Genomic DNA, 25827 nt, shown 5'->3' with positions numbered 1-25827 from the left:
TTTACCCATACCCTGCCTGCAGTTTGACAGACATAGTGCATTCAACCCTGTGTAAATCAGTCAGTTCTTAACGTAAGGACTTAAAACTCAGGATTCTGTAACAACATACCCCAATGAGGATATGTGTTGATTTATAGCTTCCTGTGCCAACCGGAAGTGCCATAATTGGTGTCTCAGGTGCTGTTTCGAAGGGTTAAAAAAGTCTGATCTCTCCAAAATTTCATATGTGTGATTAGGGAACCCCCATGAACTGTAAATCAGTCATTTTTCCCCAAAAAAATCAAAGGAAAAAAAAATCACACTAAACACAACTTGGATGGAGGGACGTATTGGGGTGCGTAGAGACAGACAGTGGCTGCAATAGTTAGCTTTGTTGGAGCTAAAAAAGAACGGTCGGACCTAGAGTTCCGAAACTTTACAATCCTGTTCTAGGCCTCATGTCGATAGTGCGTGGTGAGTTAGGTGGTTCTAGAAGGTTCTCGGACCGAGAAACAGCCTCGTACATTTGCAATACCTTCAATTCATTTTGACCATTACAAAAATGACGACGTTTAGAAAAGTCTCAGAGACGCAAGGCTAGGTGCATTGAAACCGGCTCGGCCCATAGAGACGGACTCCGACGTGTCTGTCCGATAGCTCGTTCAAGGACCCCGTAGCAAGGCATGGAAAAAAGTGGATTTTCAGCACCAATTAGGGTTTTTCTCGGACACCAAATGACCTATCGAGCCGAAACTCGGGATTCGGGGTCGCCTCACATAGGCCTTCACATAATGTCCGAACTGGACCCGCAGCTAGAACGTAACTATGTGTTTTACCTTTTTATTATGTTTTAAACCGAAGGCGCTGTGAATTATGGGACTGCTCTGACATATGTGATAGTTGGCTACTAAATGAGTAGGAAAAAGTGGGTTTGGTGTCAATTGATATCCATTTGGTGTCATAATGACATCTAATTGACTGATGGACACTGACTTGCTAGTTGACTTTTGTACATTTGCAATATGTTTAAACGGAGAGGGACCATCACCAAAATGGCATTCTGAAATCAACACAAAAAATGGCATCACCATAGTCTCCAGACTGTGCCGAGTTCAAGGAGACGCCCCGCTTGACCGTAGCTCGTTCTGAGTGCAGCAAACTTGAAAAAAAGAAGGCCCAAAATGAAGCCTGCACCACAATGTCATTTGATTTTGGGTGGCAGTGAGAGAACCGTTAGGGTGAGAAGCACAATTCCACCACATGAATGTTCCTAAGGTCCTCCCGATCTGAACAAGCCTAACCTTGACCGTGTGGCATTAACCCTTCACAGTAAAACAGGGTTTTTTGATCTCACAGATTACAGTGACATCTCTCCCCATAGGAATACATAGCCTGCACCACAAAATTCAACCTGAAGCCTATATGGGTTATGAATGCCGTATGAACCTGTCTTCGGTACCAGTCCATCAGGCCACTATGAGATCTACCTGTGTCGAATCTAAGCTTCCTGGAGCAACCGGAAGTGGTTAAAATGCCCCTAAAAGTGTTTACCCATACACTGCCTGCAGTTTGATAGACATAGTGCATTCAACCCTGTGTAGATCAGTCAATTCTTAACGTAAGGACTTAAAACTCAGGATTCTGTAACAGCATACCCCAATGAGGATATGTGTTGATTTATAACTTCCTGTGCCAACCGGAAGTGCCATAATTGGTGTCTTAGGGGCTGTTTCGAAGGGTTAAAAAAGTCTGATCTTTCCAAAACTTCATATGTGTGATTAGGCAACCCCCATGAACTGTAAATCAGTCATTTTTCCCAAAAAAATTCAAAGGAAAAAAAAATCACACTAAAACACAACTTGGAAGGAGGGACGTATTGGGGTGCGTAGAGACAGACACTGGCTCCAATAGTTAGCTTTGTTGGAGCTAAAAAAGAACCGTCGGACCTAGAGTTCCGAAACTTTAGAAACCTGTTCTAGACCTCCCGTAGGATGGTGCGTGGTGAGTTACGTGGCTCTAGAAGGTTCTCGGACCGAGAAACAGCCTCGTACATTTGAAATAACTTCAATTCATTTTTGCATCACGAAAATGACGACATTTAGAAATGTCCCAGAGTCGCAAGACTAGGTGCATTGCAAACGTCTCGGCCCATATAGACAGACCCCAACGTTTCTGTCCAATAGCTCATTCAAGGACCCCGTAGCAAATCATGGAAAATAGTGGATTTTCAGCACCAATTAGGGTTTTTCTCGGACACCAAATGACCTATCGAGCCGAAACTTGGGATTCGGGGTCGCCTCAGCTAGGCCAACACATAACATAAGAAATGGACCCGCAGCTAGAACGTAACTACGTGTTTTATGGTTTTTTTATGGTTTGAACCGAAGGGGTTGTGAATTTTGGGCCAGCTCTGAAGTATGTAATAGTTGGCTACTAAACGAGTTGGAAAAAGTGGGTTTGGTGTCAGTTTGTATCAGTTTGGTGGTCAGAATGATATCTAATTGACTGATGGACTCTTGTCCACTTGACTCTTGTACATTTGCAATATGATCCTATAGTGAAAAAACATCACCAAAAGCGACATTCTGAAATCAACCCAAACGAGCGATTGAGATGACCCAGAATCACTGCAAAGCCATCCCGAGTTCATCGGGCCAGTCAATTTCACATTCCTGCAAGATTTTTATAGCATGACAAATTCGTGATGGTACCTGCCCTTTAAAACATATTGCAAATGCACAGTGACTTTGAAAAAGTAAGAAACAAAAAAAAATACATCTAAAAAATTTTGAGCATGACAAATTCGTGATGGTACCTGCCCATTGAAACATATTGCAAATGCACAGTGACTTTGAAAAAGTAAGGAAACATAAACAAAAAAAATCCAAAATTTTTATTTTTGGGTGACCAGTTGCACGTGCATTTGCAATATGATTCTATAGTGAAAAAACATATTGCAAATGCACAGTGACTTTGAAAAAGTAAGGAAACATAAACAAAAAAAATCTAAAATTTTTTGGGGGGGATGACCAGTTGCATGTGCATTTGCAATATGATTCTATAGTGAAAAAACATATTGCAAATGCACAGTGACTTTGAAAAAGTAAGGAAAAATAAACAAAAAAAATCTAAATTTTTTTTGGGGGGATGACCAGTTGCACGTGCATTTGCAATATGATTCTATAGTGAAAAAACATATTGCAAATGCACAGTGACTTTGAAAAAGTAAGGAAAAATAAACAAAAAAAATCTAAATTTTTTTTGGGGGGATGACCAGTTGCACGTGCATTTGCAATATGATTCTATAGTGAAAAAACATATTGCAAATGCACAGTGACTTTGAAAAAGTAAGGAAACATAAACAAAAAAAATCAAAAATTTTTTGGGGGGGATGACCAGTTGCATGTGCATTTGCAATATGATTCTATAGTGAAAAAACATATTGCAAATGCACAGTGACTTTGAAAAAGTAAGGAAACATAAAAAAAATCTAAATTTTTTTTGGGGGGATGACCAGTTGCATGTGCATTTGCAATATGATTCTATAGTGAAAAAACATATTGCAAATGCACAGTGACTTTGAAAAAGTAAGGAAAAATAAACAAAAAAAATCAAAAAATTTTTGGGGGGGATGACCAGTTGCACGTGCATTTGCAATATGATTCTATAGTGAAAAAACATATTGCAAATGCACAGTGACTTTGAAAAAGTAAGGAAACATAAACAAAAAAAATAAAAAATTTTTTTGGGGGGATGACCAGTTGCATGTGCATTTGCAATATGATTCTATAGTGAAAAAACATATTGCAAATGCACAGTGACTTTGAAAAAGTAAGGAAACATAAAAAAAATCTAAATTTTTTTGGGGGGGATGACCAGTTGCATGTGCATTTGCAATATGATTCTATAGTGAAAAAACATATTGCAAATGCACAGTGACTTTGAAAAAGTAAGGAAAAATAAACAAAAAAAATCTAAAATTTTTTTTGGGGGATGACCAGTTGCACGTGCATTTGCAATATGATTCTATAGTGAAAAAACATATTGCAAATGCACAGTGACTTTGAAAAAGTAAGGAAACATAAACAAAAAAAATCTAAAAATTTTTTGGGGGGATGACCAGTTGCATGTGCATTTGCAATATGATTCTATAGTGAAAAAACATATTGCAAATGCACAGTGACTTTGAAAAAGTAAGAAACAAAAAAAAATACATCTAAAAAATTTTGAGCATGACAAGTTCGTGATGGTACCTGCCCATTGAAACATATTGCAAATGCACAGTGACTTTGAAAAAGTAAGGAAACATAAACAAAAAAAATCCAAAATTTTTATTTTTGGGTGACCAGTTGCACGTGCATTTGCAATATGATTCTATAGTGAAAAAACATATTGCAAATGCACAGTGACTTTGAAAAAGTAAGGAAACATAAAAAAAATCTAAATTTTTTTTGGGGGGATGACCAGTTGCATGTGCATTTGCAATATGATTCTATAGTGAAAAAACATATTGCAAATGCACAGTGACTTTGAAAAAGTAAGGAAACATAAAAAAAATCTAATTTTTTTGGGGGGGGATGACCAGTTGCATGTGCATTTGCAATATGATTCTATAGTGAAAAAACATATTGCAAATGCACAGTGACTTTGAAAAAGTAAGGAAAAATAAACAAAAAAAATCTAAAAAATTTTTTGGGGGATGACCAGTTGCACGTGCATTTGCAATATGATTCTATAGTGAAAAAACATATTGCAAATGCACAGTGACTTTGAAAAAGTAAGGAAACATAAAAAAAAAAATCTAAATTTTTTTTGGGGGGATGACCAGTTGCATGTGCATTTGCAATATGATTCTATAGTGAAAAAACATATTGCAAATGCACAGTGACTTTGAAAAAGTAAGAAACAAAAAAAAATACATCTAAAAAATTTTGAGCATGACAAATTCGTGATGGTACCTGCCCATTGAAACATATTGCAAATGCACAGTGACTTTGAAAAAGTAAGGAAACATAAACAAAAAAACATCAACACATTTTTTGGGTAACCAGTTGCATATTTTAGATCACAAGATGACAAAGGTATAGTTTGAGCAAAGTAAAGCTTGAATTTTGAGCATGACAAATTCGTGATGGTACCTGCCCATTAAAACATATTGCAAATGCACAGTGACTTTGAAAAAGTAAGAAACAAAAAAAAATACATCTAAAATTTTTTGAGCATGACAAATTCGTGACGGTACCTGCCCATTGAAACATATTGCAAATGCACAGTGACTTTGAAAAAGTAAGGAAACATAAACAAAAAAACATCAACACATTTTTTGGGTAACCAGTTGCATATTTTAGATCACAAGATGACAAAGGTATAGTTTGAGCAAAGTAAAGCTTGAATTTTGAGCATGACAAATTCGTGATGGTACCTGCCCATTAAAACATATTGCAAATGCACAGTGACTTTGAAAAAGTAAGAAACAAAAAAAAATACATCTAAAATTTTTTGAGCATGACAAATTCGTGACGGTACCTGCCCATTGAAACATATTGCAAATGCACAGTGACTTTGAAAAAGTAAGGAAACATAAACAAAAAAACATCAACACATTTTTTGGGTAACCAGTTGCATATTTTAGATCACAAGATGACAAAGGTATAGTTTGAGCAAAGTAAAGCTTGAATTTTGAGCATGACAAATTCGTGATGGTACCTGCCCATTAAAACATATTGCAAATGCACAGTGACTTTGAAAAAGTAAGAAACAAAAAAAAATACATCTAAAAATTTTTGAGCATGACAAATTCGTGACGGTACCTGCCCATTGAAACATATTGCAAATGCACAGTGACTTTGAAAAAGTAAGGAAACATAAACAAAAAAACATCCAAAACATTTTTGGGTAACTTTGACTTTTGACTTCCTATGAAATCATATTGCAAATAGACAAATCATATTCCTTATGCACAAGTAAAAAAAAAAAAAATTATGATAATAACATTTTACAAAAGTATATTCATACACTTCTTACACATGATTAATTGTCTTAAAATCGAAACAATTTCGAAAAACGGTCCAGAAAGCACTTTTTTTAGTTTTTAAAGTTTAAAAAAAAAATCAAATTTTCGACTTTTGACTTCCTATGAAATCATATTCCAAATGGAGAAAACATATGCCTTATGCACAAGTAAAAAAAAAAAAAAAAAAATGATAATAAAGTATGACTAAAGTATGTTGATAAAGTTCTTATACATGTGTAATTGACACAAAAATTGAAAGAATTTTGAAAAACGGTCCAGAAAGCACTTTTTTAAGGATGTGTGAAGTTTTTTACCAAATTTTGACATTTTTGACTTTTGACTTTTGACTTCCTATGAAATCATATTCCAAATGGAGAAAACATATGCCTTATGCACAAGTAAAAAAAAAAAAAAAAAGGATAATAAAGTATGACTAAAGTATGTTGATAAAGTTCTTATACATGTGTAATTGACATAAAAATTGAAAGAATTTTGAAAAACGGTCCAGAAAGCACTTTTTTAAGGATGTGTGAAGTTTTTTACCAAATTTTGACATTTTTGACTTTTGACTTTTGACTTCCTATGAAATCATATTGCAAATGTACAAAACATATGCCTTATGCGCATGTAATTAAAAAAATAAAAAAATATGATAAAAAAATTGGACAAAAGTATATTCATACAGCTCTTACACATGTGTAATTGACAAAAAAATCGAAAGAATTTCGAAAAAAGGCCCAGAAAGCACTTTTTTAAGGGGTGAAAAGTTTTTGAAAAAAATATCCTTTTTTCAAAAATTTTCTTTTGGATGTTGACTTGGGTTACATTTCCAATATGAAAAACCCCGGTGGAGCGCACTCGCCCCCTGTTGGATTTTTGAGGTGTTACAATTGGCAATTGCCATATGGCATTTGCCATATACTTTACACGAATCAACGCCGCTTTGGGTGGTATTGGACATCGTGTATATGGTTTGTCCAATGCCAATATCTTGCCATTCATTTTTGTACAATTCAGGGGGGTATTCCCTTACACATATTAGGCCATCCAACAGGTAATAACTAACAGATTAGAACATCCAACAGGTAAATACTACACAGATTAGACCATCCAACAGGTAATAACTACACAGATTTGGCCTTCCAAAAGGTAATACCTATACAGATTAGGCCATCCAACAGGTAATAACTAAAAGTTTAGACCATCCAACAGGTAATAACTACAGAAATTAGGCCATCCAACAGGTAATAACTAACAGATTAGGCCATCCAACCGGTAATACCTACACAGATTAGACTACACAGATTAGGCCATCCAACAGATACTAACTACAGAAATTAGGCTACCCAACAGGTAACACCTACACATATTAGGCCATCCAACAGGTAATAACTAACAGATTAGAACATCCAACAGGTAAATACTACACAGATTAGACCATCCAACAGGTAATAACTACACAGATTTGGCCTTCCAAAAGGTAATACCTATACAGATTAGGCCATCCAACAGGTAATAACTAAAAGTTTAGACCATCCAACAGGTAATAACTACAGCAATTAGGCCATCCAACAGGTAATAACTTCACAGATTTGGTCTTCCAAAAGGTAACACCTACACATATTAGGCCATCCAACAGGTAATAACTACCAGATTAGATCAATTGGAACAGGTAATAACTACACAGATTAGACCATCCAAAGGGTAATAATTGACAGATTAGACCATCCAACATGTAATAACTACACAGGTTAGATCAAATGGAACAGGTAACAGCTACACAGATTAGAACATCCAACAGGTAATATCTCCACAGATTAGGCCTTCCAACAGGTAATACCTACACAGATTAGGCCATCCAACAGGTAATAACTACACTAATTAGACCATCTAACAGGTAATAACTAACAGATTAGAGAGTCCAACAGGTAATAACTACAAAGATGAGACCATCCAACAGGTAATAACTAACAGATTAGGCCATCCAACAGGTAATAACTACACAGATTAGACCATCCACCAGATAATAACTACAGAAATTAGGCCTTCCAACAGGTAATAACTAACAGATTAGACCATCCAACAGGTAATAACTAACATATTAGGCTATCCAACAGATAGTAACTAACAGATTAGGCCATCCAACAGGTAATAACCAAAAGTTTAGACCATCCAATACGTAATAACTACAGAGATTATGCCATACACCAGGTAATGTCTACACAGATTAGGCCATCCAACATGTAATAACTAACAGATTAGACCATCCAACAGGTAATATCGCCACAGATTCGGCCATCCAACAGATAATAACTACACATATTAGGCCATCCAACAGGTAATAACTTCATAGAATAGGCCATCCAACAGGTAATATCTACACAGGTTAAACCATCCAACTGGTAATAACTAACAGATTAGAACATCCAACAGGTAAATACTACACAGATTAAACAATCCAACAGGTAATAACTACACAGATTAGACCATTCAACAGGTAATAACTACAAAGATTAGGCCATCCGACAGGTAATACCTACACAGATTAGGCCATCCAACAGGTAATAACTAACAGATTAGGCCATCCAACAGGTAATAACTACCAGATTAGATCAAATGGAACAGGTAATAGCTAAACAGATTAGAACATCCAACAGGTAATATCTCCACAGATTAGGCCACCCAACAGATAATAACTACACAAATTAGGCCATCCAACAGGTAATACCTACACAGATTAGGCCATACAACAGGTAATAACTACAAAGATGAGACCATCCAACAGGTAATAACTAACAGATTAGGCCACCCAACAGGTAATAACTACACAGATTAGACCATCCAACAGGTAATAACTACACAGATTAGACCATCCAACAGGTAATAATTACACAGATTAGACCATCCAACAGTTAATAATTACACAGATTAGACCATCCAACAGTTAATAACTACACAGATTAGACCATCCAACAGGTAATACCTACACAGATTAGACCACCCAACAGGTAATAACTATACAGATTAGGCCACCCAACAGATAACTAACAGATTAGACCTTCCAACAGGTAATAACTACACAGATTAGACCATCCAACAGGTAATAATTACACAGATTAGACCATCCAACAGTTAATACCTACACAGATTAGGCCATCCAACAGGTAATAACTACACAGATTAGACCATCCAACATTTAATAGATTAACCCTAATTGTTAGTGTGTAGTAAGCCTGTGGTGTGCATGTACACTAGACCTCACTCCCTCATAGCATGCCCATGCAGTGTGAGGGTAGCAGGGGTAAAGAGGGGAAGATATAAGAGGAGAGGAGAGATAAAAGGGATGAAGGGGGCATTAGGGCAGGAGAAAGATTAGTACGGCTGAGAAGGGAGGAAGGCAGGTTAAGAAGGGATATGGAGGTTGAAGGAGGTTGATTGATTAAAAGAGTTTAAACTGTCACCAAGAAAAACACTGGGTATAATTTGGGATTTGCATGTGAACGTGCGCAGTCCATATCTCACACACACACACACACACACACACACACACACACACACACACACACACACACACACACACACACACACACACACACACACACACACACTATATGAAGGAGAGCAGAAGTGACCGTGTGAAATAGAGGGATGGAGGAGAGGACAGATGGAAATGAAGGACAGACAGTGGCTTCCAGGGCTTCCTTTGGCCCTCTCTGACGGACAAATAAAATGACGCACATACTCAAAGGGCCCTATACAACAATACACATACCCAATCAACACACCACCATACAACACACAACACACATAGACCCAACAACCACCCCACGTGAAAGCATTCAACACAAAAACACAGAATGTGTTATCCTTTTCATTGTCCTCCGTGCTTTTAACACTTCTATCTCTTCTAGGAGTAGGTTGCTGTCAGATGGGAAGGACGGGGAGGGGGTGAGCAAGGGAGGGAAAGGTTGAGGGGTAAGAGAAGGAGGAGGAACGGGTGGGAGGAACAGGGAGGGAAGGATGAACGTGTCAAAGGAAGGGAGACTTTGCCTTCGAGCAAGAAGCCTCCCACGAGTGTGTGTGCGTGTGTTGTGAGTAAGTTGTGACTTGGCCAATCTGACACACCCACAAGCCAGCAGACCTCCACATCCTGTTAGGGCCGTACGTTGGTCAAACACCACCTCCCTCTCTCCTCCCCCTTCTCATACTGGTCAGACGACACACCCACAAGCCAGCAGACCTCCACATCCTGTTAGGGCCGTACGTTGGTCAAACACCACCTACCTCTCTCCTCCCCCTTCTCATACTGGTCAGACGGGTGAAGGAGTGTGTGTGAAGGGGGGAGTTCACTACAGTCAATAGAACAAACCTCTCTAAAATAAACAAGAGGAACAAGAGAGAGAGAGCAAGTGTAAGACGCCCCAGGGTTTGGTTTTTGAGGGCTTCTCTCTCTCACACTTAAAAGCCACATGCAGACACATAAAAACGCACACTTTGTTCACTGTCGAGTTCTGCTACACACACACACACACACACACACACACTCAGGCATTTAAACCACCACTCTCCCCTCCCTCTCTATCCAGCGGGCTCGTGAATAACACCCAGTCAGAGGTCTGAGTTACACCCCAGAGAGCTGGACAGGCCAACAGTCTGACTGATCTATCCATTACAGAGCATCCTGTCACGACAGCAGCACCGGAGTCTTAGTTATACACTGTCAAACTACAGCAGTCCTCCCCTTTGCTCCACACTACTGCCATTTCCCCAACTGGTTCTTCGTAACACATCCATTCTACTATATCAGTCAATCTTCCCTCTGTATCTCAATACACAACCACACAAGCCCTAAACTACTACACATGGTTGCTCACAGTCCAGGGTTCATCTACAGTGTGAGTATGCCTTTAGGTGTGGGCATATTTGCATGTTGTCTGTTGCTGTGTGTGTGTGTGTGTGTGTGTGTGTATGTTTGAGATACTGTGAATGTACAACCACAGCAGCCCCTTGCGCCAACAGGACATCCTGTCAGGGTGCCTTCTGGGTAACTTTAGATCTGAACGATCAATGTGCGCTTAGCGCACATACTTGCGTGTGTGTATGTATGTGCATGAGTGCATCCGGTGTGTGTGTGTGTGTGAGTGGTGTGTGTGTGTGGGGGCTGTGGTTAGCTGGGGAGCACAGGCCCTGCCCAGGTGCACGGTGAGATGGCTAATCTTTAACCCCCCCAGCTCAGTTGCTCCTCTCTCCTCCACCCTTCACTAATCCTCTCATCACCGCTCCTCTCCACTTTCCCCTCCTCTCTCCTTCTCCCATCCCTCCCTCTTAGCTGTGTTCCATTGGCAGTCTGTTGACAGGTGGGGGTGCGGACGTTTGGGAAAAGACATGGTCAGGCCTGGGGAGGAGGTGGCTTCCTGTACACCAGGGTTCTGTGGAGCCAGAGGGTTTATAAATACACCAGGTGTGGAACACACAGAGAGGAGGTGGCTTCCTGTACACCAGGGTTCTGTGGAGCCAGATGGTTTATAAATACACCAGGTGTGGAACACACAGAGAGGAGGTGGCTTCCTGTACACCAGAGTTCTGTGGAGCCAGATGGTTTATAAATACACCAGGTGTGGAACACACAGAGAGGTGGCTTCCTGTACACCAGGGTTGTGTGGAGCCAGAGGGTTTATAAATACACCAGGTGTGGAACACACAGAGAGGTGGCTTCTTGTACACCAGGGTTCTGTGGAGCCAGATGGTTTATAAATACACCAGGTGTGGAACACACAGAGAGGAGGTGGCTTCCTGTACTCCAGGGTTCTGTGGAGCCAGATGGTTTATAAATACACCAGGTGTGGAACACACAGAGAGGTGGCTTCCTGTACACCAGGGTTGTGTGGAGCCAGAGGGTTTATAAATACACCAGGTGTGGAACACACAGAGAGGAGGTGGCTTCCTGTACACCAGGGTTCTGTGGAGCCAGAGGGTTTATAAATACACCAGGTGTGGAACACACAGAGAGGAGGTGGCTTCCTGTACACCAGGGTTCTGTGGAGCCAGGGGGTTTATAAAAACACCAGGTGTGGAACACACAGAGAGGAGGTGGCTTCCTGTACACCAGGGTTCTGTGGAGCCAGGGGGTTTATAAATACACCAGGTGTGGAACACACAGAGAGGAGGTGGCTTCCTGTACACCAGGGTTCTGTGGAGCCAGGGGGTTTATAAATACACCAGGTGTGGAACACACAGAGAGGAGGTGAGAGAAAGGGAAGACAGGGGGGACCAGATGATGCAATAGTTGAAAGGGTGAAAGATAGGCTAGTGTGCGTACATGTGTGTGTTTGTGTTTGTGGTGTAGGCGTAGGGGTTTCAGCTGGTGTACTGTCCATAATGTCCAACAGGATGTGAGGTCACACGACAAAGATGGAGGGTAGGCGTTGAGAAGTGGTAGTTACCATGGAGATAATAGAACAGTGGGCTACTGAAAGAGAGAGACAGGAGGCAGAAGAGAGGAGGAGGGGGAGAAACAGAAGAGAGAGGAGGGGGAAAAACTGTGTAGTCAGTCTTCCGTCACGACTACCAACAGAACAAATAACCATTCAGCCCCAAAACGGAGGGACAGGGGGAAGTGGGGAGGGAGTGAATGGGGGAGGTGGGGTGACAGGGGCACAACACGTCAACAGGGTGGATAGGCTGCCAAATATGGGGGAGCTTGGTGAAGAGAGGAGAGATTGAGGGGGAAAGAAAGAGAGGAAAAGAGAAAGAGAGTGAGCGAAGGCAAGAAAGAGAAAGAGAGTGAGAAAGAGAGAGAGAGACAAAGGAGAGACAATTCAACGTCACCCAGGCATAACCCAGTACTTGTCAATCAGTGAGTCGTGAAGAGATGGGTTAAAAAATGAAGTCCACGTTTTTAAATATTAAATCTATTTTGGTTTTTAATGGAGAGACAGTGAATTAAAAGGAGGAAGAGAAATATATAGAGTAGATTATTAAACGCGGAAAAAGAGGAGGGATAGAAAACCAGAGAGGTGCGAGAGGGGTGAGGGGGTTGAAATCTGTTCAGGGTGTTTTAAATATTAAACCTATTTCAAGTTTAATGAAGTGCAAATACTATGGGGAGAGTCTTAACTGGAGTACAGAGCAGAAAGGGGTGAAAGGGGGAGCTGATTCATTATTTCAGACGTTCACCTTTAGACTGTGGAGACTTGGGGAGAAGGCAGGAAGGAAAAAGCCAACAAGAGAAAAAGTGGACAAAGAAGTGATGAAGTGCGGGCAGTTTTAAAGAGGCCTGGCTACCCCAGGTGAGTGTGGAAGGCCCCATGGGAATTGTCAGAATGATGAGAGTATAATAGTCATGCGGGCCCAAACACACACAGAGCAGAATGCCTGTCTGGTACTCGGCTAACAACAATAAAGGGATTGTATTTAATGAAAATCATTTTCTAACATGGTTTACAAGGTGACCAACACACTAGGCCTAGTCTAAGAGAGTGTTGCGGACCTATGGGTAACATATAATCTGCATAGAAACAGCATAAAGAGTCTGACCTCATCTTGAAGAAATACTTTGTTTATACAGTACTGTATGTGTAAGGGCCTTACAGTGTGTGTGTGTGTGTGTGCGTGTGTGTGTGTGTGTGTGTGGTTCAGTGGAGGCTGCTGAGGGGAGGACGGCTCATAATAATGTCTGGAATGGGGTGAATGGTTGGAATGGTGTATAATGGTTGGAATGGGGTGAATGGTTGGAATGGCGTATAATGGTTGGAATGGAGTGAATGGTTGGAATGGTGTATAATGGTTGGAATGGTGTATAATGGTTGGAATGGCGTATAATGGTTGGAATGGGGTGAATGGTTGGAATGGCGTATAATGGTTGGAATGGAGTGAATGGAATCAGACACAAGAAAAGCATGTGTTTGATGTCATTCCATTTTCTCCATTCCAGCCATTCTTATGAGCCGTCCTCCCCTCAGCAGCCTCCAGTGGTGTGGTTGTAGCTGTTGGGTAGACTGTGAAGCCCCAGTAGATAGCAGAAAGAGTGAGAGAAGTTCACATAGATTGGTGGGATTTCACACCCTCATCAAACACTGTGTGTAATCGATAAGTTAGGGCTGGAGAGAAACCCCTGTTTCGCTTATCTGCCCACATCTACATGAGCAGATGCTCTAAGCAGTGTGTGTGTGTGTGTGTGTGTGTGTGTGTGTGTGTGTGTGTGTGTGTGTGTGTGTGTGTGTGTGTGTGTGTGTGTGTGTACACATCACACTGTCCAGCTCCTAAGAATTTCCAAAATCCCCCTAGCCAAACCAAAAGGTCACAATGTGGGTTTTTCACAGATGGAAAAAACCCTCAAAACTCACCAGTTATTTTTTATTAGGCCAAACAGCAGCTGTATTTAGCATACGTTTACCCCCTAAACAAAGCTAACAGGAAGAGAGAGACAGAAGAGAAGTAACACAGAAATCAAATAGTTCCTAAGAACGAGTACCTCGCTTGAGTCATATGAAGTAATCCAGTTACATTAAAGTGTTATTTGGTAGCGAATTGTAAAATATAATTGTATGTCTTATTTATATATTGTATTTCTAAATACTGTCCCTATCAAATGCTATTATTAAGCAACATTTTCAAATAAAGGATTGAACATGGAACACATACCCTATTCAAAATGATCCTACATGTCTACTGTATACAAACACATACCCTATTCAAAATGATCCTACATGTCTACTGTATACAACCCAACAAAGACCGAATAAATCCATATAATGAATGAAATGTGATTTGAAACGTCAAATAGTCTTGAAAACACTATGTAAATATCCCATAATTGAAACCAGACCCTATAGTCACTGTGTTGTCTAGGTTTTTCAAGACTATGTAAATATTCCATAATTGAAACCAGACCCTATAGTCACTGTGTTGTCTAGGTTTTTCAAGACTATGTAAATATTCCATAATTGAAACCAGACCCTATAGTCACTGTGTTGTCTAGGGTTTTCAAGACTATGTAAATATCCCATAATTAAAACCAGACCCTGGTCAGTGTGTTGTGTAGAGTTTAAGACTATGTAAATATCCCATAATTGAAACCAGACCCTGGTCAGTGTGTTGTGTAGAGTTTAAGACTATGTGAATATCCCATAATTGAAACCAGACCCTGGTCAGTGTGTTGTGTAGAGTTTAAGACTATGTAAATATCCCATAATTGAAACCAGACCCTGGTCAGTGTGTTGTGTAGAGTTTAAGACTATGTAAATATCCCATAATTGAAACCAGACCCTGGTCAGTGTGTTGTGTAGAGTTTAAGACTATGTAAATATCCCATAATTGAAACCAGACCCTGGTCAGTGTGTTGTGTAGAGTTTAAGACTATGTAAATATCCCATAATTGAAACCAGACCCTGGTCAGTGTGTTGTGTAGAGTTTAAGACTATGTAAATATCGCATAATTGAAACCAGACCCTAGTCAGTGTGTTGCCTAGGGTTTTCAAGACTATGTAAATATTCCATCGTTGAAACCAGACCCTAGTCAGTGTGTTGCCTAGGGTTGGGTTTTCTTGACTAATCCTTACATGCTTAGTATATTCCCATGGCACTGCTACTGTAGATACTGTTTGGAAGCATCATAAACATAGACAATCCTTATCTCTAAGTCTCTGATAGCATCTCTTCTCCACTAAAACATCCACTCAGAGGAGGCATCTTAAAACAGCTAAGTCTATATGGGGTAGTAGAGCCAGCGTCTATGGAGAGGCATTATCAAAGAGGGGGAGAGAGAGACAGAGAAACAGACAGAGAGAGCGACAGTGCGAGAGGACGAGAGAGAGAGTGTTTAGGTATTATTCCATCAATAAGGAATGAAGCAATTAAGCTACTCTCAGAGTTGAGGTGCCCTTTTCTCTCTTATCACTACTAGAGGATGTCATAGGAACCAACCGGACTGGATGGTGTCTCCACACACACACAAACACACACTCTTTTACTAATCCCACCACAGGTGTTTGGTTGCACCTTAATTGGGGCGGACGGGCTCGTGGGAATGGCTGAAGCGGAATAGGTGGAATGGTATCAAACAATGTTTCTATGTGTTTGATACCATTCCATTCGCTCCGTTCCAGCCATTATTGAATCCCACCATTCCTCCATAAACTACCAGTACAACCCCAACCCCCTTCCTCAAACACACAACCCTTCCTCTTGTACAGCCCATATTGCTAAAACTCCATGGTCAGACGACACAATACCAATACTCTCAACCCCTGAAAGACAACACTCCATTACTGCACACAAGACTTCAACTAAACCACTACTCTCACACATCCAAAGACCAGCTCTGCCAGGGGAAACAGCAATTCAGCTACTGACATCCTGATCTAATGAAAACCTTTCACAAAATATGGAAGGCAAAATACCACTGATAGGTAAATGCCAGGGTTTGGCTGCACTAGTGCCAAGCGCTGCCAAAATACATTACCGGCAAACAGACACTTCCTGTCAACTTTAGTCAAGGCTGGGGGAACGTTTCCTGGGTAATGCCAACCCTGCAACCTTACGCTGCTTTGGACAAAACTGGGCATGCATGTGTGCGTGCAGGAGTGTGTGTGTGTGTGTGTGCAGGTGTGTGTGTGTAGGTGTGTGTGTGTAGGTGTGTGTGTGTAGGTGTGTGCGTGCAGGTGTGTGTGTGTGTGTGTGTGTGTGTGTGTGTGTGTGTGCAGGTGTGTGTGTGTGTGTGTGTGTGTGTGTGAAGGTGTGCGTGCAGTGTGTGTGTGTGTGTGTGTGTGTGTGTGTGTGTGTGTGTGTGTGTGTGTGTGTGTGTGTGTGTGTGTGTGTGTGTGTGTGTGTGTGTGTGTGTGTGTGTGTGCAGGTGTGTGTGTGTGTGTGTGTGTGTGTGGTTATGTGTCCCGGACTTCAAGACAATTTATAGTTAAGTAGGTAAATTAATAAAAAGCTTATACGGATCCGTCCTTCACTCCTCCCTCCCTCTCAATCCCTTCCCTGCCTCTCCCCACTCTCCCTCCCTCTCAATCCCTTCCCTGCATCTCCCCACTCTCCCTCCCTCTCAATCCCTTCCCTGCCTCTCCCCACTCTCCCTCCCTCTCAATCCCTTCCCTGTCTCTCCCCACTCTCCCTCCCTCTCAATCCCTTCCCTGCCTCTCCCCACTCTCCCTCCCTCTCAATCCCTTCCCTGCCTCTCCCCACTCTCCCTCCTCCTTCTAGCCTCTCTCACTCCTCCCTCCCTCCCTCTCAATCCCTTCCCTGCCTCTCCCCACTCTCCCTCCTCCTTCTAGCCTCTCTCACTCCTCCCTCCCTCCCTCTCAATCAATTCCCTGCCTCTCCCCACTCTCCCTCCTCCTTCTAGCCTCTCTCCCTCCTCTCTCCCTCCCTCTCAATCCCTTCCCTGCCTCTCCCCACTCTCCCTCCTCCTTCTAGCCTCTCTCTCACCTCTCTCCCTCCCCCGTCTCCGATTCTGCCTTGCCCCATACTTTTTTATCTTCTGCCCCCCCCCCCCCTCTTCTCTCCTAACTTGCCACCCATTCCTCTCCTTCCCCCCTACTCCTCCCACACAGCCCTGTCTTTCTCCTCTTCGTCTCTCCCCCTCCTCCCTCTTCAGAGAAGTCCTTCCCTAAACCCCAGAGTCTGGATGGCGAGGACGCGCTGATAATCCATGCGCTGACCCAGGTCAATTCAATTACCCTGTTTTCTTTAGCTGCTACCACGCTTGTGCCCATTTCACAGCCAACTCCCTTAATGCACCCATGATTAGCTTCCCCTCACTTTTAATGATCTACCTATCCACACACACACACACCTCGTAACTATCGAAGCCAGCCTGTGTCAGACACACACATACACATCTTGTACCTACTGACGTCAGCCAATGGCAGTAAAGGAGAGAAAGACACACACCTAATGGTTTAATGTTCCCTCTAAAGGAATCTAAACACTCCCATAGTTATCGAAATGTCCAAGGCTCAGGAGGTTCCTAGGAAGAGGTTTGTTATCTAAGGCAATTCATCTGTACTGTCTAACATTTTGTACAGTTGAGGTCGGAAGTTTACATACACCTTAGCCAACTACATTTAAACTCAGTTTTTCACAATTCCTGATATTTAATCCTCGTAAAAATTCCCTGTCTTAGGTCAGTTAGGATCACCACTTTATTTTAAGAATGTGAAATGTCAGAATAATAGTAGAGAGAATTATTTGTTTCAGCTTTAATTTCTTTCATCACATTCCCAGTGGGTCAGAAGTACACTCTATTAGTATTTTTTTTCCTATTGTATTATTGACTGTATGCTTGTTTATTCCATGTGTTGTTGTATGTGTCAAACTGCTGTGCTTTATCTTGGCCAGGTCGCAGTTGTAAATGAGAACTTGTTCTCAACTAGCCTAGCTGGTAAAAAAAAATAAAAAAAATACATGATTTAAATATAGGTGAAATAAATAAAAACTGGTAGCATTGCATTTAAATTGTTTAACTTGGGTGAAACGTTTCGGGTAGCCTTCCACAAGCTTCCCAGAATAAGTTGGGCCCATTCCTCCTGACAGAACTCGTGTAACTGAGTCAGGTTTGTAGGCCTCCTTGCTCGCACACACTTTATAAGTTCTGCCCACAAATGTTCTATAAGATTGAGGTCAGGGCTTTGTGATGGCCACTCCAATACCTTGACTTTGTTGTCCTTAAGCCATTTTGACACAACTTTGGAAGTATGCTTGGGGTCATTGTCCATTTGGAAGACCCATTTGAGACCAAGCTTTAACTTCCTGACTACCTTGAGATGTTGCTTCAATCTATCCACATAATTTTCCTCCCTCATGTAGCCATCTATTTTGTGAAGTGCACCAGTCCCTCCTGCAGAAAAGCAACCCCACAACACGATGCTGCCACCCCCGTGCTTCACGGTTGGGATGGTGTTCTTGGGCTTGCAAGCCTCCCCGTTTTTCTTTCCAAACATAATGATGGTCATTATGGACAAACAGTTCTATTTTTGTTTCATCAGACCAGAGCACATTTCTCGAAAAAGTATGATCTTTGTCCCCATGTGCAGTTGCAAACCGTAGTCTGGCTTTTTTGGGGCGGTTTTGGAGCAATGGCTTCTTCCTTGCTGAGCGGCCTTTCAGGTTATGTCGATATGGGACTCGTTTTACTGTGGATATAGGTACTTTTTTACCTGTTTCCTCCAGCATCTTCACAAGGTCCTTTGCTGTTGTTCTGGGATTGATTTGCACTTTTCGCACCAAAGTATGTTTATCTCTAGGAGACAGAAGGCGTCTCCTTCCTGAGCGGTATGACGGCTGCGTGGTCCCATGGTGTTTATACTTGCGTACTATTGTTTGAACAGATGTCAAGCAAAGATGCATGGAGTTTGAAGATAGGTCTTGAAATACATCCACAGGTACACCTTCAATTGACCAAATGATGTCGATTAGCCTATCAGAAGCTTCTCAAGCCATGACATAATTTTCTGGAATTTTCCAAGCTGTTTAAAGGCACAGTCAACTTAGTGTATGTAAACTTCTGACCCACTGGATCTGTGATACAGTGAAATATAAGTGAAATAATCTGTTTGTAAACAATTGTTGGAAAAATGACTTGTGTCGTGCAAAAAGTAGATGCCCTAACCGACTTGCCAAAACTATAGTTTGTTAACAAGACATTTGTGGAGTGGTTGAAAACGAGTTTAAATGACTCCAACCTAAGTATGTAAACTTCCGACTTCAACTCTATGTGCCTTTTGCTTTACCTTTCAAAATGATATAAGATAATCATGTTACCAAATATGAATTAAGTAGATACAACCAAAGCATATAGCACAAGCTGCCCACCCTTCTCCTGTACCGAGGATGAAGCTCAGCTACCTGGGACCACCAGCTCCATCACTCTCTCTCTCTGTAACACTCCCATGTACCCAGGGTAAGAGTGTCCTACCTGGAATGTCTTTTCCATTGTAGCTCCACCCCGTCACGCCCATCATGGAGGGCAGCGGCGACCCTGGCCTGCTGTCTCTGTCCCCCTCGGCCTGCTGGGTAATGTGTCTGACCGTGTCCTTGTTCTTTCGGTTCTTCCTCCGCCCAGACCCAGAGGGCTGCCACGGCCCTTCTCCTCCTCCCCCCTGATCCCCCTGTGTCCCTGCGCCCACATTGGGCCCATCCCGGGGGTGAGAAACGGAGGAGGGTGAGACTTGTTCCTCTTTGACAGTGATGGGGCGGTAGCTGTGTGGCCAAGCGGGCTGGGAGTCGTGACCACCGTCCTCTTGGCTCTCGTGGCTCTTGGGTGGTTCCTGGTCCTCTTTCCCGTAGGTACTGCCACTACCCTCATGGCAGCTGGCAATGGCGGAGTCCCCAGAGGAGTTGGCCGGGCTGGTACGCCTCCCCAGCCAGGGCGAGGAGCTTCGTCCTGATATGATAGACACCAAGGCTTCTGACGCCACCCCTGCTCCACCTCCCCCGATCCCAGCGCCCGCGGCAGCCCCCATCTCTACGTCGGCCAGTTCAGAGCGGAGACTGATGTCCAGCGCGGCCCTGATGAAGCCGTGGCAGGCCTGGACGATGTCGGTCATCTGTAAGTAGCTGGCGGCTGACATCACCTCAATGACGTTTTTACTGGTCAGCGCCAGGTGGGCCGAGTACATGAAGTCCAGGATGGCCTTGAAGCCTGTCGCCGTGACGATGTCCAGGTGAGTGACAGTCGTCTGGTGATGTGGCTCCGCCCCTTTCTTCACCTGAATGATGAATAATAGTACGTTTGGTGACCTGTCATTACTGTTTGGCCCTTCACATTTACATGTTAGTCATTTAGCAGACGCTCTTATCCAGAGCATTCATCTTACAGTAGCTAGGTGAGACAACCACATATCACAGTTGTAGTAGGTAGATTTTCCCTCAATGAAGTAGCGAAATGTTAGTAGGAAAAGACAAGCGCTGTGAGGTTTACTTAAGATACTCTTTAAAGAGGTAAGGTTGAAGACTGTCCCGGGGGAAGCTTCTTCCACCATTGGGGTGCCTTCTCACAAACTCAATATGCTTAACATAGTATGAGGGTAATCTGTCATTCAAGCAACCAATCAATCAATTAACCCCATATAGAGCAGGCAAAGGGGACAGCAGCACGTAATTGTGATCTGGGATTAAGGCCAACTTCCAGTCCTCCACCACCAACGTACATAAACATCTCCACAGATCTCCCACACCCACCTGGCAGTAGAGGGTCTTGAAGTAACGCGAGGAGCCCAGGAGGACGTTCTTGTGGGCCTTGAAGATCTTCCCCTCCACGATGACACAGGCGTCACACAGGATGCCATGCTGCCGCTGCTCGCTGAGCTCCCGCAGGAGCTGCCGGTAGTGGGACGAGATCTCCATGTCCTCCTTCCTGTTGCTGTTCATTGGGTTAGCTGACCTGTTAGCCTCTCCTGGATACGGTCTGAGGGAGAGAGAGTTTACAGTTTCATTTGGTTAGCTGAGTGGGAGGAAGGGAGACTGGGACGGTGGTAGGTATGTTATAACAAACCAGTCCACCATCCAATACAGTTTGCCAGTTAGAGTAAAACATTGACAGAGTTTGGGAGTATGAGATGAGCTATACAATTCCTAATGACTAATTACCACAAAGCATAAAAAATGCACACATTGCCTCAGAATCCCTGATTCAAAGCAATGCAAAATATTCCAACATGGCCCAATCAGCTACTGACAAACCAAGCACTGTGTGTTGTACAGCCTGGAGAACTGTGGTTCAACCTGGAGACTAGAGACAGTGTGTGTGTGTGTGTGTGTGTGTGTGTGTGTGTGTACGTATGTATATACTTGAAGTCAGAAGTTTACATACACTTATGTTGGAGTCAACCACTGCACAAATGTATTGTGCAGTGGTTCACAAGTCCTTGTTCCTCTCTCTATGGGGAGAACAGGTCCTTGCTCCTCTCTCTATGGGGAGAACAGGTCCTTGCTCCTCTCTCTATGGGGAGAACAGGTCCTTGCTCCTCTCTCTATGGGGAGAACAGGTCCTTGCTCCTCTCTCTATGGGGAGAACAGGTCCTTGCTCCTCTCTCTATGGGGAGAACAGGTCCTTGCTCCTCTCTCTATGGGGAGAACAGGTCCTTGCTCCTCTCTCTATGGGGAGAACAGGTCCTTGCTCCTCTCTCTATGGGGAGAACAGGTCCTTGCTCCTCTCTCTATGGGGAGAACAGGTCCTTGCTCCTCTCTCTATGGGGAGAACAGGTCCTTGCTCCTCTCTCTATGGGGAGAACAGGTCCTTGCTCCTCTCTCTATGGGGAGAACAGGTCCTTGCTCCTCTCTCTATGGGGAGAACAGGTCCTTGCTCCTCTCTCTATGGGGAGAACAGGTCCTTGCTCCTCTCTCTATGGGGAGAACAGGTCCTTGCTCCTCTCTCTATGGGGAGAACAGGTCCTTGTTCCTCTATCTCTCTCTATGGGGAGAACAGGTCCTTGCTCCTCTCTCTATGGGGAGAACAGGTCCTTGCTCCTCTCTCTATGGGGAGAACAGGTCCTTGCTCCTCTCTCTATGGGGAGAACAGGTCCTTGTTCCTCTCTCTATGGGGAGAACAGGTCCTTGCTCCTCTCTCTCTCTTTATGGGGAGAACAGGTCCTTGCTCCTCTCTCTATGGGGAGAACAGGTCCTTGCTCCTCTCTCTATGGGGAGAACAGGTCCTTGTTCCTCTCTCTCTCTATGGGGAGAACAGGTCCTTGTTCTCTCTCTCTATGGGGAGAACAGGTCCTTGCTCCTCTCTCTATGGGGAGAACAGGTCCTTGTTCCTCCTCTCTCTATGGGGAGAACAGGTCCTTGTTCTCTCTCTCTATGGGGAGAACAGGTCCTTGCTCCTCTCTCTATGGGGAGAACAGGTCCTTGCTCCTCTCTCTATGGGGAGAACAGGTCCTTGTCTCCTCTCTCTATGGGGAGAACAGGTCCTTGCTTTTCTCTCTCTCTATGGGGAGAACAGGTCCTTGTTCCTCCTCTCTCTATGGGGAGAACAGGTCCTTGCTCCTCTCTCTATGGGGAGAACAGGTCCTTGCTCCTCTCTCTATGGGGAGAACAGGTCCTTGCTCCTCTCTCTATGGGGAGAACAGGTCCTTGCTCCTCTCTCTATGGGGAGAACAGGTCCTTGCTCCTCTCTCTATGGGGAGAACAGGTCCTTGCTCCTCTCTCTATGGGGAGAACAGGTCCTTGCTCCTCTCTCTATGGGGAGAACAGGTCCTTGCTCCTCTCTCTTTATGGGGAGAACAGGTCCTTGCTCCTCTCTCTATGGGGAGAACAGGTCCTTGCTCCTCTCTCTATGGGGAGAACAGGTCCTTGTTCCTCTCTCTATGGGGAGAACAGGTCCTTGCTCCTCTCTCTATGGGGAGAACAGGTCCTTGCTCCTCTCTCTATGGGGAGAACAGGTCCTTGCTCCTCTCTCTATGGGGAGAACAGGTCCTTGCTCCTCTCTCTATGGGGAGAACAGGTCCTTGTTCCTCTCTCTATGGGGAGAACAGGTCCTTGCTCCTCTCTCTATGGGGAGAACAGGTCCTTGCTCCTCTCTCTATGGGGAGAACAGGTCCTTGCTTTTCCTCTCTCTATGGGGAGAACAGGTCCTTGTTCTCTCTCTCTATGGGGAGAACAGGTCCTTGCTCCTCTCTCTATGGGGAGAACAGGTCCTTGCTCCTCTCTCTATGGGGAGAACAGGTCCTTGCTCCTCTCTCTATGGGGAGAACAGGTCCTTGTTCCTCTCTCTATGGGGAGAACAGGTCCTTGTTCCTCTCTCTATGGGGAGAACAGGTCCTTGCTCCTCTCTCTATGGGGAGAACAGGTCCTTGCTCCTCTCTCTATGGGGAGAACAGGTCCTTGTTCCTCCTCTCTCTATGGGGAGAACAGGTCCTTGCTCCTCTCTCTATGGGGAGAACAGGTCCTTGCTCCTCTCTCTATGGGGAGAACAGGTCCTTGCTCCTCTCTCTATGGGGAGAACAGGTCCTTGTTCCTCTCTCTATGGGGAGAACAGGTCCTTGCTCCTCTCCTCTCTCTTTATGGGGAGAACAGGTCCTTGCTCCTCTCTCTATGGGGAGAACAGGTCCTTGTTCCTCCTCTCTCTATGGGGAGAACAGGTCCTTGCTCCTCTCTCTATGGGGAGAACAGGTCCTTGCTCCTCTCTCTATGGGGAGAACAGGTCCTTGCTCCTCTCTCTATGGGGAGAACAGGTCCTTGTTCCTCTCTCTATGGGGAGAACAGGTCCTTGCTCCTCTCTCTATGGGGAGAACAGGTCCTTGCTCCTCTCTCTATGGGGAGAACAGGTCCTTGCTCCTCTCTCTATGGGGAGAACAGGTCCTTGTTCCTCTCTCTCTCTATGGGGAGAACAGGTCCTTGCTCCTCTCTCTATGGGGAGAACAGGTCCTTGTTCCTCTCTCTCTCTATGGGGAGAACAGGTCCTTGCTCCTCTCTCTATGGGGAGAACAGGTCCTTGCTCCTCTCTCTATGGGGAGAACAGGTCCTTGCTCCTCTCTCTATGGGGAGAACAGGTCCTTGCTCCTCTCTCTATGGGGAGAACAGGTCCTTGCTCCTCTCTCTATGGGGAGAACAGGTCCTTGCTCCTCTCTCTATGGGGAGAACAGGTCCTTGTTCCTCTCTCTATGGGGAGAACAGGTCCTTGCTCCTCTCTTTATGGGGAGAACAGGTCCTTGCTCCTCTCTCTATGGGGAGAACAGGTCCTTGTTCTCTCTCTCTATGGGGAGAACAGGTCCTTGCTCCTCTCTCTATGGGGAGAACAGGTCCTTGTTCTCTCTCTCTATGGGGAGAACAGGTCCTTGCTCCTCTCTCTATGGGGAGAACAGGTCCTTGCTCTCTCTCTCTATGGGGAGAACAGGTCCTTGTCCTCCTCTCTCTATGGGGAGAACAGGTCCTTGTTCCTCTCTCTCTCTATGGGGAGAACAGGTCCTTGCTCCTCTCTCTATGGGGAGAACAGGTCCTTGTTCCTCTCTCTCTCTATGGGGAGAACAGGTCATTGCTTTTCTCTCTCTCTATGGGGAGAACAGGTCCTTGTTCCTCTCTCTCTCTATGGGGAGAACAGGTCCTTGTTCCTCTCTCTCTCTATGGGGAGAACAGGTCCTTGCTCCTCTCTCTATGGGGAGAACAGGTCCTTGCTCCTCTCTCTATGGGGAGAACAGGTCCTTGTTCCTCCTCTCTCTATGGGGAGAACAGGTCCTTGTTCCTCCTCTCTCTATGGGGAGAACAGGTCCTTGCTCCTCTCTCTATGGGGAGAACAGGTCCTTGCTCCTCTCTCTATGGGGAGAACAGGTCCTTGTTCCTCTATCTCTCTCTATGGGGAGAACAGGTCCTTGCTCCTCTCTCTATGGGGAGAACAGGTCCTTGCTCCTCTCTCTATGGGGAGAACAGGTCCTTGCTCCTCTCTCTATGGGGAGAACAGGTCCTTGCTCCTCTCTCTCTCTTTATGAGGAGAACAGGTCCTTGCTCCTCTCTCTATGGGGAGAACAGGTCCTTGTTCCTCTCTCTCTCTATGGGGAGAACAGGTCCTTGCTCCTCTCTCTATGGGGAGAACAGGTCCTTGCTCTCTCTCTCTATGGGGAGAACAGGTCCTTGCTCCTCTCTCTATGGGGAGAACAGGTCCTTGCTCCTCTCTCTCTCTTTATGGGGAGAACAGGTCCTTGCTCCTCTCTCTATGGGGAGAACAGGTCCTTGTTCCTCTCTCTCTCTATGGGGAGAACAGGTCCTTGTTCCTCTCTCTCTCTATGGGGAGAACAGGTCCTTGCTCCTCTCTCTATGGGGAGAACAGGTCCTTGTTCCTCTTTATGAGGAGAACAGGTCCTTGCTCCTCTCTCTCTCTATGAGGAGAACAGGTCCTT

General features: G+C 44.0%; 1 protein-coding gene across 1 annotated transcript in view; it reads right to left on the bottom strand.

Annotated features, from left to right (window-relative positions):
- LOC139376320 (zinc finger and BTB domain-containing protein 46-like) overlaps positions 1-25827 on the bottom strand; it is a 177032-nt gene that overhangs the window by 104027 nt on the left and 47178 nt on the right. Inside the window, exons 2-3 of the mRNA XM_071118713.1 lie at positions 21176-21401; positions 19911-20703 (exon numbers count right to left, since the gene is read on the bottom strand). Of these exons, the coding sequence (XP_070974814.1) occupies positions 19911-20703; positions 21176-21364 (982 nt within the window). The 5' untranslated portion in view covers positions 21365-21401. The remainder of the gene's footprint in view (positions 1-19910; positions 20704-21175; positions 21402-25827) is intronic.

This window comes from Oncorhynchus clarkii, chromosome 20 (assembly GCF_045791955.1).
Source record: "Oncorhynchus clarkii lewisi isolate Uvic-CL-2024 chromosome 20, UVic_Ocla_1.0, whole genome shotgun sequence".
NCBI lineage: Eukaryota > Metazoa > Chordata > Actinopteri > Salmoniformes > Salmonidae > Oncorhynchus > Oncorhynchus clarkii.
Note: the sequence above shows the minus strand (reverse complement) of the source record. Positions and strands in the feature narration are given on the sequence as shown.